Source organism: Eumetopias jubatus, unplaced genomic scaffold, assembly GCF_037043125.1.
Source record: "Eumetopias jubatus isolate StellerSeaLion01/CBP00866 unplaced genomic scaffold, mEumJub1_p1.0 scaffold_11, whole genome shotgun sequence".
NCBI classification, from domain to species: domain Eukaryota; kingdom Metazoa; phylum Chordata; class Mammalia; order Carnivora; family Otariidae; genus Eumetopias; species Eumetopias jubatus.
In genome coordinates this window covers 46,159,886-46,178,660 of record NW_028274817.1, presented here as the reverse complement: position 1 = coordinate 46,178,660, position 18,775 = coordinate 46,159,886, and the positions used below count along the sequence as shown (strand labels likewise).

The window sequence follows — 18,775 nt, the reverse complement described above, 5'->3', positions numbered from 1 at the left end:
TGTGCCTCAACGGTCCATCCATAAATTGGGAGCTCATACCTAGCTCACAGTGTTGCTGTAAAGATAATGAGTTAATACAAGTAAAGGGTGGTTGTTTAGCACTTAGTAAACTTAGTAAACAGATATTGGTTATTATTTCAGGAAATCAGAGGAGGGAGAAGCCATATCCAGCTGGGACTGGATCAGGAAAGGCTTTGCGGAGATGACATTGAAGAAAAGGTTGAATTTGTTAAGGAATAGTGATGGAGTAGGGAAAGGGAATGTAGGGGAGGTGGGAAAGCTCAGATTGTATGGGGCCCTGGGTAGATAGGAGAGGAGGGGAGGCATGGGAGCTATTGGAATTTAAACTTCCAAAGAGAGGCAGAGGTCAAAATGCCAAATCTAAAACTCTGGAGTTAACAACTGGGCAATAGGAGCCATTAAAGATTTTCCAGGCAGAGAAAAATAAACCTTTTTCAGGAGCAATGGAGCCTGACAACTTTGCAGTTTTATCCTTGAGTGTTAACCCACTGCAGAAACAAAGAAACTGAGGACCGCTCTTTCGACTGAGGAAAAGGGAAAGGGGAGAGAAGGAGGGAGGTTGCAAAAAGGGAGTGAATAACTAGAGGTCTATAGAGATGAAAAGTGCGCCTGGCGGGAAGTGGTGGGCAGGAGGTCTCCCCTGATTCCTCCTTCCAGAGGCAGCCCAGGGACTGACCTCGAAGCATAACCTACTTTCCCCCCATTTTAAGATGTGAAGTTTCCACCTCAGTTTAGGTCTTTAACTACCAGACTGTGCTTTTGGCCAGGAGTAAGCGTAGGGCATTAGGACCCAGAGATTGTTGTAGTGAGAGAGGTTGAATCTCGATCTCTCAATTTTTCTCTCGAGCTCCCTCCTCTCCCTCCCTTTGTCATTCTAGCTGCCTGCTGCCTCCGCAGCGTCCCTCTAGCTCTCTCTGTGCTAACTGCCTGCGCCTTAGACAGACGGGGTGCGCCCAGCGGAGGGATTAGTTGGGACCTGCCTTGGTGACCCCATGGCATCCCCCAGAACCATAACTGTCGTGGCCCTCTCAGTGGCCCTGGGACTCTTCTTTGTTTTCATGGGAACTATCAAGTTGACCCCCAGGCTCAGCAAGGATGCCTACACTGAGATGGTAAGTGAAGCAAACGGGTGACGAGGGACGCACCCCCAAGGGATTGTGAGTACCTCTCCCTTTCTTTCCTTCCCGGTCCGTGGTCCGGTCCTCTTAACCCCTACCCCCACCCCGGACCATACCTTCTCCCCAACAACTTTGCGGCTCCGAAGGAGCAGCTGGACAAGAGCGATTTCATTTGTGGGCTATGCTGGGAGCAACTGTTTTGGAGCCACTGGATGCCAGTTGGGGGAGGGGTCGCCCAGCGAGTACACCCCACCTCCAAGTAAACCAGAAGGCTGAGACCTGCGTAACACCTGTCATTGGCAGGAATCCTTCCCTCCTTCTAGCACACCCGAAGTCCGGGCAACCAGTCTGCAAGTCTGATTCCTTCCCTTGGAGCTAAGAGTTTAGCAATCTGGAGAGTTTATTTATCTTAGGGAAGAACAAAGGGGAAGGAGGGAAAGATCTGGGGGAGAACGGGCTACTAAAACAAGCGATTCCTAGGGGCGGGAAAGGTATTCCTCATCCCTGGCGGAGAGCTGATCCCCTAGCCGCCTGGGCGTGTGTGTCTGTATCCTTGAGACAAAGCAGTCTTGGCCCAAATAAAGGTCACTGAGCGCCTCCTTCTGCCCCTTCTCTCTAGGGAGACCTGGGTGTTTTGTTTTGTTTTGTTTTGTTTTGTTTTGTTTGTGGGCTAATCTGCAAAGTCTGCCTCTTCTTTCCTGCAAAATGGTCCGTAATTCCCACCTTGCCTCCTGTGGATGCCCGGGGTCAGGTCCTCTGCAGGTTTTCCCCTCTGCAGAGTTGGAATCACGGAAGGTGACTGGCCAAAACATTTCCTCTGCAACCTGGGGGCTGGGCTGCTCTCCCCAGTTGGGCGTGAAGAGGACTTGTTCCTATGCTGTAGAGTGTGAGGAGATGGCAGGGGATGTTTCCAGCACTTTCGGTCTCTCGTCTCTCCCCCTGTCACTTTGCCTCTTCATTTCCCCGCCCCAGCTGAAGAGAACCTGCTTCTCACTGCCTTTGCCTGACTGCCAGGAATGGGAGGGAACCCATTACTGGGCTCTCAAGGTCAAGAAGGAAAGGAGCTTAGGGGAGGAACAGGAAGAGGGAGAGAAAAGAGGCAAGAGGGTCTCCCCGTTAGGGCTGAGGCAAGGAGGACTAGCCCCACATGTTGGCAGGAATAAATAGCGCTCTCCTGGAGCCTACTGCGGAGCCTTCCAGAGCCCCTCAACGTGAGCTGCAAATAGATGGAGACTGGCAGATTGTAGATGCTCAGAAAATGTTTGCAGGCAGCCCTGGCTTCTGTCTCAGGGTTTGAGCTGGTGCTTTCCATGTCTCTCTCACCACAGGATCACCCTGGGGTGGGGGAGGGTGGCCAGGACTCGAGGGCCTAGGTCTAGCCCCAGTGGCAAATACTAATGTATTTCTCCTTCTCCCTTCCCCTCCTCCCAGCATGTTTGACCAGATGGAATTGAAATCAGGTCAAAATGAGTATCCAAGGCAGCCTGCACTGGGGAGGGGAGGGGAGGTGGGGTAGCAGAAGCCACCAAAGGCAGACGGACAGTGTGGAGGTGAAATGCCACTATATTTTTGTCTTGGTGGTAGTAGTTTAGTGTTAGATTACAAGTAAATGAATATGCTATTGCTTTTCTTTACTTTTCATATATACATGTATTAATATGTTTGTGTGTGCACCCTAGGTATTTTTGACTTTTCCTTTTCCTTAGGACATAGTATCCTTCTTCAGTATACTCCCTGGCCCCCAGGCCCTCCTCAGCTGTTTTAGAGGCCCCCCACCCCACGCTGCACCCTAAGTACAATGTTAGGCTCTGCAGGCAATCCAACTAAGATGGAGTCACCGGGAATCTTCCTACCAGCTTGGCAGGAGCTCACAAGGAGGACCAGCCACAAATGGGTTTACAGTAGGTTTCTTCCTAGGGAGTGGAGCTGTCTATTGCAGTCTACTGAAAAGCAGAAGAAACCAATATCAAGATTTCATATCACAGAGGAACATATTTAAATAGGTATAAGCTAATACAGCTGTATAGAACCATTGTGCGTGCATGCGCGCGCGCGCGCGCGCGTGTGTGTGTGTGTGTGTGTGTGTACACACAATTCTGTGCTTATGTGTTCAGGGGCATGGAAGAACTATGTCTAGCTGGGAGGTAGACTTCACAGTAGTATGAAGCTTGAGGAGGATTTTCAGATTGCCTTTTCCAGGGTCCCCTCCTGCATTGAACATTGGCCCCAGGCTGGGGATGGCTGTTCAGCACAGGATCTACGGCACCAGTCCTGGGCTGGCCAAGCTTTATTCTTAAATCCATAGGAAATGGGAAAAATTCAGTTCTAGTACAAAGAAGGGGCTCAATTTATATTTGTTGAATGGATGAGTGAATGAATGAGTCATTGGAGCATTGTCTTGGCTGGTCACCACCCTTCAGAGTTCTCTGGTTGGATCTTGATTCTGTAGTTCAGGAGCCATTTCTTGCTCTTAGAAGGGGGTATGGCCCCGTAGGACCCCAACTCTAGATCAGATAGGCTGATTATCTGGGATTTTCTGTTTTCCATTTAGGAGTAATTCCTCTGCATTAACAGTCATGCATTCCCTGCAGTAGCTTTTCTTACAAGATCTCAAAGTGTTGTTGTTTAAAGATTATTTGTTCTTTAAAACATATCAGTGAGGTAAATTCATTTTATTAGTTATTCTTATTTTACTGATGGATCAAACTGATCCAGTATCATAGGGTAAGCTGTTGTGGGAGCAGAGATTAGAAACCAAGCCCGTGACTGAATATTCTCAGTAGAGGAGTCATTAATGATTACAACTGCCTTTTTGGATGTCAGAACTTGCAACTGATTCTTGAAAATATCTGGCATATTTTTGTTTCCTTTTCATAACAGCTCAACTACACCAATCCATATTTTTACTTTGAAACCAATTTCAAATTTAGATTTTTGGTTTTTTTCTTTTCCGCCACTGTTTTTTTTTTTCTTGTTCTAAAACCATTAGCATTATGCTTAGGTGTTGTCCCCTCCATAAAGAATCATTGCTAAAAACCAAACAGACAAATGACTATTAGCTTCTTTCTTGTATACTGCGGAAGCCAGGAATGGTTAATGGAAAGAACACAGGCTTTCAGTCGTATAGGTTTGTGCTTGAGTCCTGACATTCCTACTGCCTCAGTTTCCTCATCTGTAAAATGAGGATAATAATTCTTCCCTTAGAAGGTTGTTGTAAATATTGAGATTATATATGGAAGTATCTGGTACAGTGTTTACATATAGCAAATGTTCAAGAAATGCTCTGGGTGAAGTGATGGTGATAATTGATTCCACATTATGCAGTGGCTTCCTGACTAATTTGAATGGTCAGTTTAAGGGATTGAAATCAGGCATTTAGAAGAGCAAGATGCTATTTTCATGTGCCCTGGTGAACAGAGCTTTATGCAATTAGCTAATTTTGAAAACTCCACACTTGCTGCCGGTTAATACACAGTGGATTCCATGCAGAACTTCCAGATGTCACTCCGAATTGCCCATTTGGTGTATGTCACCCCATACCTCCTCCAGATTTGGCAGGTGTCATTATAGAGTACTCTAAAGCCCACATGAATTCAACATGACTGATCACTCCCTTGACTAAATGCCTTCATTAATTCACTTGAAATTGGGAGACAGCACTTACAAATGCTGCTAAGCAGTTTTCTGGGCAGTGATGGGGAACATACAAAAGGTTGACTTGCTCTAAATTTGGTATCCAGCTCTTTGTAGCAGTGGTTCCATTCTGTAATCAAAAGGGGCCACATGTAGAATGGTGAGAAAATACCCCAAAATCCTGTCACAATGAAGCCAAGGGATTTTGGCCCCAAGGAAAACAGGGCAAGTTCCTGCTTCTTCCCATCCCCTCAGAGGGAAGCTTTGTTGATTTGGTTGATTGGCTTATCTATAGTTAAATGCCGTCCAGTTTGTATAATCCTGGGGAAACGCTCCAGATACATTTGGGCAGTTTATTTAACATCCTTAGGTAATCTTTTATGCTTCCAATCACCGCCATTAATTGCTTTCCAGCTAGGTGGTAAGATAGTGATTCACTGATGCTTAGACTGCTCTTTGAGAGAGTACTTTCATTCCCTCAGAGAGGAAACTGCCTGTGAGTTGTGAAGTGACTTTGCCTTAGTTCATACAGTCAACCATCCCAAGCTAAACTCCATCAGAGCTGATGCCAGGGCATTGGAGCATTTAAGGTCTCAGTGGCCAACAGCTATGCTTGTTACAGAGCTACCTTTGGGCCTCAAATGCAATCTGGGAAGGATCCAGTTTGGTTAGTAGGACCAGGTTTACCAGCTTCCCCTGTAGGTAGGTACTATATGACAGTGGGAAGTAGAATTGCTTAAAATGTGTTTATCATTCACATGGATATTTGGCAATTAAACACGTGATGGCTTTTTATTGCATTTAAGAAATAATCAAGAACTCACATGTGGCTTTTCCCCCTACAAAAATGCAGGGAAATCATACTGGAATCAGTATACTTTGCAGCAGTTATGTAGCCTTTATGGTCTAAGATAGCAATGAGGCTGAGAATTTTAGCCAAAATGTATTTTTGTCAGTGCCCTCTTTGGCTTTCATAGTTTTTTTTTTCTCTCTATAAATTTTAGTGAAGTGTGACATACATTCTGAAATGTGCATCTAACATGAATGTACAGTTCAAGGAATTTTCAGAATACTCCTGTGTAACCAGCACCCATATCAAGAACACAGAATATCAGCTCCCCAGAAACCCCCCTCATGGCCCCTTCCAGTTACTACCTCCCCAAGAGTTATTATTTTCTGACTTCTAACAATATAGGTTAGTTTTACCTGTTTTTGAACTTTATATAGATGGAATTCGCAGTAGATTAGCCTTTTTTTTTCTTTTACCCAACTGGCATAAGTATACTGAAGTGGACCAAACCACTTGGTCTCTGTTCCCATTTTGTCCTGTTAGCTGACTTGGATCAGTTATTAATTGTAACTGAAGATAAGTGTAATTAGACAGTTTTGAGCTCTTCAAATAAATGTCATTAATATGAGATCATGGACCCTGGGGTGTTGTGAAGAGTAAATGACAAAAAGAAAAAAGGTATGACTAAAGAAAGGCTCCATATGCTTTTGACTCATGTCTGAATCATATCTTCTCATACCATAAAAAAGGACCGGTTTGATTCACCACTATTATCATTAAAATAATCACCGTGGCTTGCTTGCAAACACATGGACTTCTCGTTATTGTATGGTTCATTAATAATGAAATGTATGTGTCTGTGTGTGTGTGTGTGTGTGTGTGTGTGTGCCTGCGGCCCTTGTTTGATGCCATGATGCTATGATTTTTTTTTTTTACTAAATCTCCAAAATGTTCATTTAATTTACAAAAACAGGAAACCCAGATAATAAAATGCTTAGTAATTTTCTCCAAGCAACTTAGGGGCAAAACTCAAATTGAAATTTAGCTTATGTTAAGAATCTCAGCCCAAGGATATTGTTGGATGATTGCTTTTGATTAAAGGGATTTGAAACATTTGACTAAACACTCCTCTTCCCTGCTTCCCTGCCCTATAAAGAAACTAAGTTTACAGGGTCTGGGTCATTGCAGTGGAAGGGAAACAGACCTAAAAAGTGAATTGTGAGAGCCTTTTGGGAGAGTGACTCAGTCAACTCTCTTTTTTCTTACTATCAGAACAATTAAGTCTTTAGAGCTCTAGTTACTATAGATTCAAGACATGTGAACCTTCTATTGATAGAACTGAGGTGGCCCAGACCAAACACTGATGCGGCTGGCAATAGTAGGATTCTTTTGATGTCTCCATCCTACTCCACAGGAGAAAGAATAAAGGGCTTCCTATAATGTCAAGACTCCATCCAAGCTTAGTCCCATTTCTAACAAATTAAATATTCCCTGTCTGGAGTCCTGGGGAATAGATGCTATCCGTACCTACTCAGCTTTGAACTAAAGATTTGATGAAATGGCTTTTCCATGTGCAGTTTCCTCTGGAGAAAGGAAAGGGAAGAAAAGAGGCCACAGCTGTAGTTTAAGAAGTTAGATAAACAACTGAAAAAGTAATATGAAGTTACACCAAATGTAAAGAAAAACAATCACCCAAGTTCTAGGAACTTGATTTAAAGACTGTGGAATTTGGCCCCAGGCTACAGATTCCACTATAGTATAGTTAAGAATCTATTCTTGAATGATGGGTGGTTAGCCTTAGCCAAAAAAGGAGCGTTTCCAGAAGCCACTCAGCCAGCATCTGGAAGTCTTGGCTCTGAACTGACTGTGGGAAACTTATCTTGCCTCCTGTGTGCATCATGTCAAAAGCTTACATTTAGGGTTTAGGAACTGCCTCTTGGGAAGCTTTGTGCTGTTAATTAGAAATAGTCCTCACTTACAAGTGTTAAGGAAGCCTCTTGTGTCTAGATTTTCTTCCCTAATGTTGCCCTGTTACTGTCACCAGAGTGCAGAAGGGGAGAGAGTGGGCAGGTGGCATCTAGTTTAATAGTGAGAGGAAACAGGTACACTTTTCCCCACCACCAGGTGCCCTAACCCTCATCTGTGCTCTGCTCCATGTGGGTCTGGCTCAGTTCAGCCCAGAGTTTTACTCTGCGGACTAGTCAACGTCTCTACAAATTTCTCTGAAAGTCCCTGATTTAACCTAAAATGGGAAGAGGGAGGAAGAATGACTAACACTCTGTGTTTCCTTTACATGCTCAGGAACAGGATAGGGACTAGGGGGAGGTGAAATTTTAAAGACAGGATCGGACAGGGCCAGGATTGGGAAGAGATAAAGCAGGGTTGTATAAGTGCAGAGCTGGATCTTGCATTTATGTAAAAGCTTTGATATTTTGCTCATTAATGATATTATCTACCTTAATCAAGAAATGTTTCTGGTGCCCTCTTAAATTTTGCATTCAAGGCAAGTAGCCTGGCTCATTTCATTTTAGTCTTAACCCTGCTCAGGAAAATGACACTCAGAGAGGTCAAATAATTTGCCTATGGACACCCAACTAGAAAGTGACAGAGATGGGATTTAAAGCCAAGTCTGTTTGAATCAAAACCCATGTTGTTGTTTTTTTTCACTAAACCATTGGTCTTTTAACAGTCCTCATAGAGGATTATCTTGTGCCACTCATGATAATTAATCCATGAAATAAGGTGCATTCACTTACCCAAAAGTGAGAGAAATGACTTAACATTTGTTCCAAACCTAGAGTGTGTGAACACTATTCTAAGTGCCAGATGCTTCTAAGAGGTTAAGTTGGCTTTTTGCCTGATTCTTATGATACTTGCCTCGCATCTGGAACTTTTGACTATTCTCTTCTTGAAAACCTTGGCCCCCATTACCCTGTCTCTCTTGGCTTTCCCCCTATTTTTCTGACCACACTCTCTTCTGTCTACTTTGTGGACTATCTTTCTCTTTCCATTTCTTAAATGTCTGTCACACAATTTTTCCCACTGTACATATACATTCTACCTGGGATACTGATGACTATCCATTCTATATCTTTATTCCAGACCTCTCTTACTGAGCTGCCTACCAGACAGCTCCACTTAGATGTCTTAGAGACACTTCAACTAAAAAATCCAAATTGAGTCCCTTACTCCTTCTTACCCCTTGCCCCACCCCCAACCTGTTCTTTCAGATGCATGCCCAAACCTGGAGAATGGTAAAACCCTTCTACCCGGGTACCCAAGCCAGAGATCGAGATCTTTCTCTACTTATCCCTTTCCCTCAGGTTCCACTTCCAGTATAACACTAAATTCTGTTGATTTTGCATTAAAGGTATCCTTGACTCATTCCCCTTCCCTATATCTCTACTGTCATTACTCTAGGTCTCTTACTTGGTCTCCTTGCTTCCAGGCATACCTCTCCCAATCCATCCTCCACACTTTTTCCAGAGGGACCTTCCTCAAAAGCAAATTATGTTGCTCCCCCTGGCTTATAGGATAAAATCCACCTCCACAACACAACATATATAGTTCCCCATGATCTCATAGTGACACATATATAGACATATATAAGAGGACATATATAGTTCTCATGATTCATGATTCATATCTATCTCCCCTGTCTCATGTCTCACTCTCACCCCTCCCTCTCCCAACCTATGCTGAACTGGGGCGGTGTTTGAAACACCCAAATCTGTTTTGTGCTTCAGGGCCTTTGCTTATCCAGTTTCCTCTGCCTGCAATGCCCTTCCCTTATTGATCTTGCAAACACCTGGACTTCCTTTAATATTCCACTCTAGCTTTTCTCCGTTTCCATCTAGGGAAACTTGACCACTCTGGTGTGGCTCCACTGTATCTACTGCATAATTTTGTTCAGCACCCATAATTTGTCTTCATATAAACTCAAGCTTCAGGAAGGCAGGGCCTTTGAATGATTGACATCTGTATCCAAAGTACCTAGTACAGTGTCTAGCGCAAGGAAGCACTTAATAAATATTGAATGAATTAATGGGTACTTACTGAAAACAAAGCAGTGGGCCAACATAATAAGACACTTGATAAAATCTCATCGATTTACTACAGGCCAATCTGAATACAGTGAAAAATATGATTATCTATTACCCTAAGGTCAATATAATCTTATTACTTTGTAATATATCCAGTGACTCCCTCCTCTATTCTATGATGTCTCCCTTTGGGCTACAATTAGATCTTGTAAAGACGTCTATTATGTGTCACTAACCATGTTGCTTTATACTGGTGTTTAGTGTATCTGTTTCCCCCAACTCGATCAAGAGCTTCTTGACCCTGTCTTGTTTACCTTTTTATCTCCATTGCATAATCCATAGTAGGTGTTCAATACATATTTGTTGAATTAAAATTAGTGAACTTGCACCAGGCTAATCAAAGTAGTGTTTTGTAAAGGCCTGGGACTTTATCTCACTGACCATGAGAATGATTTTTATCTTACTATATTTTAAAGATATATAAGGGGCTAACATTTGCACACATTTTTATTTTTCTATTTACTTAGTACTCACTTTTAATTTTTGCAGATTCCACAAATATAAACTCCTGCTAGCTTTTTTCTGAATTATCACAGATTCCAAATTAAGGAAGTCCAAATTAGTGAGGCTTTATCATACTGTGCCTTGCCTTGTTTCGATTTTGTTGGTATTTGTATGCATCTGGGTTTGGACGAGGCAGGCACTAGAAAATGTGGTTGTGGCTAATCTGTACCAGACTTTATGGGCCCAATAAATTTTCTTATAAATGCTTTTAGTGTTGTTTATGATTTATAATCAGAAAATAATTTTTAACTATAAAGCCAAATTCTCTTTGGTGCTGTTACTAAGTCTTATTTATTTATTTATTTTTTAAAGATTTTATTTATTTATTTGAGAGAGAAAGAGAGAGAATGAGAGAGAGAAAGCACATGAGAGGGGGGAGGGTCAGAGGGAGAAGCAGACTCCCTGCTGGGCAGGGAGCCCAATGCGGGACTCGATCCAGGGACTCCAGGATCATGACCTGAGCCAAAGGCAGTTACTTAACCAACTGAGCCACCCAGGCGCCCAAGTCTTATTTATTTTTAAAGATTTTATCTATTTATTTTAGAGAGAGAAAGAGAGCACAAGTGGGGGGGAGGAGCAGAGGGGGAGGGACAAGCAGACTCCATGCTGAACGCAGAGCCCAGCCCCATAGTCATGCATGACCTGAGCTGAAATCAAGTGTCAGACCCTCAACAAACTGAGCCACCCAGGCACCCTGCTGTTACTAAGGTTTAACTCACTGTGACCTGAGAAGATTGCTTGTTTTTTTCTTATCTTAATTACAAGGCTTTTATTTAGGGGCCCCAGTAAAAAAAAAAAAAAAAAAAAAGGGACCTGGTTGGGACATAGAAAGGGAATGGTGGGGAAGGAGGCCCTTGCTTGTGTGTCTTTCATTCTAATTTTAAAATCATGGTTAATGTGGCATTCCTTGTGGTATCTCACTCTAGAAACGTGCTTACAAGAGCTATGTCCGAGCCCTCCCTCTGCTGAAGAAAATGGGGATCAATTCCATTCTCCTCCGCAAAAGTATTGGTGCTCTTGAGGTGGCCTGTGGCATTGTCATGACCCTTGTGCCTGGGCGTCCCAAAGATGTGGCCAACTTCTTCCTACTCTTGCTGGTGTTGGCCGTGCTCTTCTTCCATCAACTAGTTGGTGATCCTCTCAAACGCTACGCCCATGCTCTGGTGTTTGGAATCCTGCTCACCTGCCGCCTGCTGATTGCCCGCAAGCCTGAAGACCGGTCTTCTGAGAAGAAGCCCTTGCCACCGCCAGGGCAAGCAGGGAATGCCGGGAATGCGGAGGAGCAGCCCTCCTTATATGAGAAGGCCCCTCAGGGCAAAATGAAGTTGTCATAGGAAAGCAGAAGTGCAAAAAGTGAACCTTCCAGGCAGTTGCCTCCATGACACCCAGGAAGATGTCAGTGTGTGTTTTTCATTTGATTTATTTATCTTGAGGGAAAGGGAAAAAATATAATCTGCAAGTTAATGGTCCTATTGGCTTGTGTACACCTATACCCTAAAATGACCTCCCCACATAGACATATGTGCACCACCTTTAATCACTTTGGGGCAACTCTCACATCTTGCTGCATGTACATGTATACGGCTAACTGTTGAAATGTATTTGTGAGATGGACTCCAGCAAGCATGTGACTATTTCCCACACAAGATTATGTGTGGGAAAATGTATTTACTGTCCGTGTGCGTGTGTTTGTGTATGTGTGTGTGTGTGTGTGTGTGTGTGCACGCACACAGGTGCGAGGAGAAGGCTCTGATCTTGAACTAATCCTGCAGAGGTATCCTTCCCTTTATAGACTGATTCTAGTGAGGGCAGAATAAAATAAACCTCCTCTAGAGAGAATCCTACTTACTTCTGGTATAAATCAAGTGATGTATTCCTGTGGGATGAGGGAAATTAAGTTGAAAACTTAAATTTACCACTTTAGAAGAAAGTTCCTTCAATTTGAGACACTGAGTTATACTGATTAGCTTCCACTGTAACAGTTGTTGAAATTTTAAATACTCCATATTGAGTTTAATTAAAATAAGGGATATATGCAGTCAACACATAATCTAATTCTTCAAGTGATAAAATTGGAGTTTTACCTTGCCTTTGCCCTAAACCAACCTACTAAGCTCCTTTGCTCACAGTTTGAAATTGAAGCAGTAAACTTGTTACCAGACATCTTTTTTGGGGGGGTTCTTAAGCCAAAAGCTGCCTCACTTCCTACTATTCTCAGCAGAGAATCCCAACCTGATCGGCAGCTGCTCTACTGTTGCGGTTGAGGGAGCAGGGATTAGTCCTGTTAGAAGTCTGTGAATCTCAAACTCTAGCTGTTCTCTTCAATCATCTGAGACTTGACAGAAGAGCTGTATCCAGGGTTTCCCTGCCAGACAGATTCATTACTCCTATTGACTCTTCACTGAACTTTGCTAGTGTAAGCAGAGATCCAAGTTACTCCTGTGGTTGTCTCCTCTACACCTCTTTATCGTTATGGTGGCTGGAGTTCAGCAGGGGGAAGGACATTTGATATGGGTTGGTTGGATTGAGCAGTATGAAACTTTGCTTTCTTCATTCCATACTGCTATTTCTCCTTGTTAGATGTGCTTTGATGGTTTTAACATTATTGTGCCAGGGATGGGGAGAGGGGTGGGGGCATTGTGTGTGGGGGGAGTACAAATAATTGTATTTTCTTCAGTGTCATTGTTCTTGTTAATTGATACCTCTGTCTTATTTCTCTCATTCTTTCAAAATAAAAATTTTTGAAATTTGGAGGAAACTGTCTGGACAGATAATGAAAATATGGGAAGAAAGGGTCATATGAAGCAATTCTGGCTCTTTAATTTTTGATTCTGGATGAGGGAGAAGAAAGAGAAGGAACACTATAATCACTTAGTATACTAACAAGGTTACCAACTTTTCAATCTCATTTAAGTTTCCCCACACTTCGGTGACGTCAGCACATAAGACAGAAAGCCAGAGAATTAGGATCAATACAATTTTCAGGTTTGGGAAGTTCTGCTTCACTAGGTGATGCCAAGGGAAGGTGGAAGAATGAGTTCAGAGAAAATTGCAGGTGTATGAAACAAAGGACTCTCACTCACTATGTGTATCCATAAAGTGGCACACGTTCCAGTGCCACAGACTTGTCATGTTAGGCAAGTTATTTCACCACTCAGAGCCCCAGCTTCATCATCTACAAAAGAGAAGGGGATTGAAGGTTTAAAATCCATTCCAATTCACAGTTGAGTCTATGAAATCATTAAGAGTATGAAAAATGATTAGAGAAATTTTCAGTTTTCCTAGATAAGAGCAGTTTATGTACTGGATAAAATATCACTCAATTCTCCTGCATGATTAAACAAGAGTTCGTGAAAGTACTCTGAAAATCATATAAGGTGTGGTAAATAGTAATTTCTGGTGTAGTCTTTCCCAAATATATCAACTTAATCTTTGATTCTTCATTTCTCCCTAAGATTGCAGTTCCCTCCTACAGTTTTGCCCAGTTTATGGATATGTTTTGGCCTCAAAAACTCAGTGAGAGCCATTTAATCTACCTTTCCTCTTTAATTCCTACTCTAGTAAGAGATTAAACCAGGGACTAGGCTCAGATCTCAAACTAAACCCTTGCTGCTGTTTCAGCCAGTTTCCTTAAGACTCACCGAAGTTAGAAATCGGTACGTGTGGCCTGGCGGGTTACGTGCAAGGTGCCACATCTAGCTTAGGACCCAGGTTTTGGCAAACCCTGGAAGATATGAATGCCCACCCTCGGTAAAAGAAGGGCAGATCCAGCCGTCCTTTCCTCCCACCCCAGAGCTTCGCCTGGGAAAAGCGACAGCTTCAGAAGTCATAGACTCAATAACCTAAGTCTCTTGTCCAGCAAGGTTCATATTTTCCCTATAAATTCAAAGTCCCGACACTTGCAGGTCAATCTGGGCAAAATTATCACTATAATTACTCTTGTTAAATTCAGGAATCAGGACACTAATTGTCGAGTTTTACGCAAAATGACGAATGCGAACATTATCAGGACCGTGGGAACGGCAGCCAATCAGCTGGCTCCAGCAGCAACGTCCCACAAGTCGCGGGTCCCCTACCCGGGGCGGGCGGGGCAAGCGGTTCTCGGGATTGGGTCTGCGTCAGCGTCCGCGCGCGCGCCTCCTCGCGCCGTTGAGGTGTCACCCAACCAATCAGGCTTCAGCAGAGCGCGCTGCTCCGCCTAGTGCAGCCTGGATCTCTGCAGAAGCGCATGCGCGGGGCGGGGCTCGCCCTTTTGAATCCGGGAGGCGGCGTTGGGATTCCGGAGGCTTTGCGACTGAGGAGTGTGTTAGGTGAGGTACTTTTACTTTTAAGACCGCGCAGAATGGGGGCTCTCAGAGCGGAGGGAATCTCCAGATTTCTGAGCAGGATTCTCCTGCAAGGTGTGGCTGGGGTCGGGTTTTTCCCCAGCTTAGGAATCTGTCCAGTGGGTCGGTGGTCGTGGCCATATTCGCTCTCTGCTGTGGCAGTCTGAGGGGCTGGCTTCCTGAGAAGCGATGGGACGGTTCAACTGGATGGGGTTAGAATCTGCTCTCCCGCGCTGCTTTTTTAGGACCCTAGGAAACTACTCAGAACTCGGAACCTCCCAGTGGGTTAGATAGACGTACCGCTTTCCTGCTCTGGCCTCATATGTTCTTAGGGAGGTGGGGTCGAGTAACGGTCATTCCAACGATTTCCTTAGTTTTTCCCATTTGAAGCCAAAACTTAAAAGTCTTTCTGGGTTCCTCTCTTTCCTTTTCCCTGCATCCAGTTCTTTTATCACGGCCTTGCCCAGTCTGTCTCCAAAACATATCAGTCATTTCCTACCTCTTCCACCGCTATCTTAGGCCTAGGTTCGGACTACAGTCATATTTCTTCTGGACTCGTGAAGGCTTTTTTAAAAATTCGCCTGTTTTCACTCCTTGACCCCTCACATTCTGTTCACACTGCAGCTAAAACGGTCTTAAAACAATCAGATGGTATCACTCCCCTCTCTCACATTCCTTCCCACCTTACCCCCATAAGTTTCACGAGAGCAGAGACCTTGACTGTTTTATTTTATCCCTAGTAAGTAGAACTGTGCTTTGCATATAGATGATGTTCAACAATTATTTACTGAATAAATGAATTACTTAATAGGGAACGATTCTGTTGTGAGAATCCTTAGTTTGGTCACCAGTTTGACTTTTGAACTATGCCATTTTAATTTAGCACTCACCAAGTGGAGAGCATAAAAGATTAAAAGCAAAATCAAGGCGGGGGGTGGAGAAAAATAGTGGAAAAAGTAAGACTGAATGTAGGAGATGGATTAGTTTTGGATTTGATTATGTGATAGAGCCATTTTAAGAGAACTTGCTATGTTGCTTGTACTCAGTTTTTTCCCCACAAGAAGTCCAGTTCAACTGGTGAATGTTACCCTGGAGAGTTGTTTCTCCCTATTCCTGTTTAAGTCAAGGGCTTCTGTGAAAGTTAACCTTTTTGTTTCCTGAATCATTGTCAGGATTTGTGTGTGTGTGTACTGTTTGTACGCTAGGTATTGTGTACTAAATGTTGGGAATACAAAGCCGATATGGTTCCTGTCTTTGTGGAGTAAAAAGGGATGGTTTGTTTAATGGTAACTTGACACTTGTTTCTGTGTAGAACATGTGCAATAATGTCATCTCAAAAGAGAGTGAAGGACTCTCAGGCTCAAAAGAGGACTTCACAAGTTAGTGATACTTATGAGACTAATCTGGCTGGGGAAGAAAAAGAGGACCTGAATGACTCAAAGCGCAGCTTGAAACATGGACAAGACAATACAGCGGACGATTGTGGACATGCTGATGATCAAGGAGAAGATGCTCTGCAAATAGCAGTGAGATACTTTGAGAAAGGTAAGACAGATAATTTTCCTTATGAAAGTTCTATTTCTGTAAAAATGTCCTAGACTTTTTCTTAAGGATTTTTAAAGGAAAGCATATTTTTGCTCATTCATGCTTTTGTTTATTTGATAGGCATTTATTGAGCGCTTCCTAATATCAGTATGCTGTTACACATTGCGGTTATCTGTGAATCTTTAAAAATCCTGATGCTTGGCATCCACTCTAAGACATTCTGATTTTATTGGCATGGAATGCAGGCTGGGCATCAGGATTTTTAAAAGGCTCCTCTGGGTGATTCCGATTTGCAGCAGAGTTTGGGAACTGTCCTAGTATTGAATCTGCTTATAGTCTAAGTTCAGTGCTTTTAGTTAGTTTAGAGCAGAGATGCCAGGGCATGATTCAGTCCTCACTGAAGGTGCTGTTGCTCTATTGCTGTTAAATATTCTAGAATTTTAAAGGCTTTGAAAGGTTTGGGGGAAGACATTTTTAACATAGAGCTATTTGTTTAGGAGCACCTGGGCTCAGTTGGTTAAACATCTGGCTCTCGATCTCAGCACAGGTCTTGATCTCAGGGTTGTGAGTTCAAGCTCCATGGTGGGCGTGGAGCCTACTTTAAAAAACAAACAAACAAACGCTATTTCAAGTATCCCAAGTTGTAACTGTTGGGGTTGAGGACTGAAAGAATTTTAAAGGTCCCACTATTTAATATTGTTCCTTTTTCAGGTCCCATTAAAACTTCACAGAGTAAAGATAAAATCTTGGAAAAACACTTGAAAACTGTGGAAAATGTGGCTTGGAAGAATGGGTTAGCTCCAGAAGGAATTGACATTCTATTAAATGTGGCACTCAGTGGCAAATTTGGTATGTTAAGGGGATACATTTGTTATCAGTTTGCTATTAGTTTTGCCTTCCAGACTTTGAAATAGATTGTTTATTGGAATCAGTTGCAGTTCTTTATTTGTACTATTTTCTTCATAAAACCAATCTGGTAAGATGATAAAATGGGCCTTTCTTATGTTTAAGCTACCTTATGAACCAAAAGTTTCTATGTACATATGCTGAGAATGGTTAGTTATTACATGTCTTTACAAATAGAATGTATAGGCTCTTGTCACCAAATACATGGGAGTCATTTTTAGTATTTCTCTTAAGAAGCATAGATAACGCAGCTTAAGAGATCATTTAGTCTACTTCATTGCTTTTAGGTTCACTTACCTATGGTAAATTCCTTTTGAAACTGTCTTCATTCCAGTGTGTATGATAGTCAAGATGCTTTTTCTTTTGAGAAAATGCTTCCTTTCCTGTTCTAAGTGCATTTCAAATGGAGGGGGAGAGGTTCTTGGAAGGAAGGAACACCTGGCCAGTATTCTTTTTTTTTTTTTTTTTTTTGGCCAGTATTCTTTTGCTTGAGAAGAATCTTTTAACCTACTCTCACCCAAATTCAGACTCAGAAGATATTTTAGGCCTTGAACATCCTCATTTTAAAGGCGAGGAAACTGAGACCCAGAGTGGTTAAAGAAACTTATTTAATGTCAGAGCTAGAACTGGGGAACTCAGATCTCCTAACTCCCCTTGTAGTGTTTATACTGTACCATACTGCTACTGGGTTTTCTACTGTTTTTTTTTTTTTTGGAAATATTAAGACATCTATCAAAACTAGATGCTTTATATACTATTTCCTGGCCCTTGCATATTGGATTCCTTTGTGTATGCCCTACCATCGTGTTTTGCAGGGGTGTGTGTTTTAAAGCAACAACACATTACTAGCCAAATTCAAAATATGACTCTCAGATATTTTAGTTCTCTCCTTTTACTTGATTAGTTCTCTGTGTTTTCCTATGAAGAGAAATTTGACCTGATAAAATTGGCTCTTCTTCTTGTAAGTGGTTTCAGATTGGTTCTAATATCTTTCCAGGAACCCATGTTTAACTGATCAGTGTCTATTGAGAATTCTCTCTCTCCCTTCTCTTAAAACATGTATGGGATGTACAGGTGTTTTCTATTTTGGAATTTCCCTTTTTTGATAATCTCAGAAAATAATGGTTAAAAGGTTTTCATGATGTTTGCCAGGTCTTGTGGCAAATGCATGCCTCAGCCTTGGAAACTTGTATATAACAGTTTTAAACACAATCTCTGGCTTTCTATTCTAACTTTTCATTTTTCCCTTAAGCTGGAATTGGTGATGTCAAATATGGCCTCCTTAATTGTTTGTCTCCTTTTAGTTATTTCTGTGATATCCTCCATCACTACTGTATCTTTACCTGTAGCTCTTTTGCTAAGTTGAAATTCATATTCAGGGGCAGGTGTGCTTGCAGTGTCATAATTAAGTATAAAAGGACTTTAGACGCTTTAGAAATTAAAGAGTCGCTGGGAAGTAAGTATTGAGTCTGTATTGAATTGACCCTTTGAATTTGGTACATGTGTGAAGTGTTAGTGGTTGGACTGTTTTAAACTTTAGAAGGGTTAGGGGATGGGAGTTGGGGAGAAAAGAAAATGAAAACAAGAAACCATAGTGGAATACAGAAATTTTTATTCTTATGATTCATTACCTGCCCTCGCTGCTTCCTTCTCCACAGAATGATGGGGTAGAAATTGAGAATTTATGTAGCATGAATAAATTTAGAGATCTAATATACAGCATGATGATTATAGTTAATAATATTGAATACTAGAAATTTGATCAGAGTAGATTTCAGGTGCCTTCACCACACACAAAAAATGATAACGTGAGATAATATGTAAATTAGC

The 18,775-nt window shown here is 42.3% G+C and overlaps 2 protein-coding genes across 2 annotated transcripts in view; both read left to right on the top strand.

Moving 5' to 3' along the window:
- Nucleotides 1-917: 917 nt before the first annotated feature.
- Nucleotides 918-12,756, top strand: TMEM35A (transmembrane protein 35A). Its single transcript, XM_028095790.2, has 2 exons — nucleotides 918-1,133; nucleotides 11,096-12,756. Exons 1-2 carry the CDS (start codon nucleotides 1,014-1,016, stop codon nucleotides 11,501-11,503), a joined length of 528 nt encoding a protein of 175 aa, XP_027951591.1. The 5' UTR covers nucleotides 918-1,013; the 3' UTR covers nucleotides 11,504-12,756.
- A 1,666-nt stretch (nucleotides 12,757-14,422) lies between these two features.
- The window catches only part of CENPI (centromere protein I), a 62,362-nt gene continuing 58,009 nt past the window's right edge, over nucleotides 14,423-18,775 (top strand). The window contains exons 1-3 of the mRNA XM_028095791.2: nucleotides 14,423-14,479; nucleotides 15,807-16,039; nucleotides 16,751-16,888. Coding sequence (XP_027951592.1) covers nucleotides 15,820-16,039; nucleotides 16,751-16,888 — 358 coding nt within the window. The 5' untranslated portion in view covers nucleotides 14,423-14,479; nucleotides 15,807-15,819. The remainder of the gene's footprint in view (nucleotides 14,480-15,806; nucleotides 16,040-16,750; nucleotides 16,889-18,775) is intronic.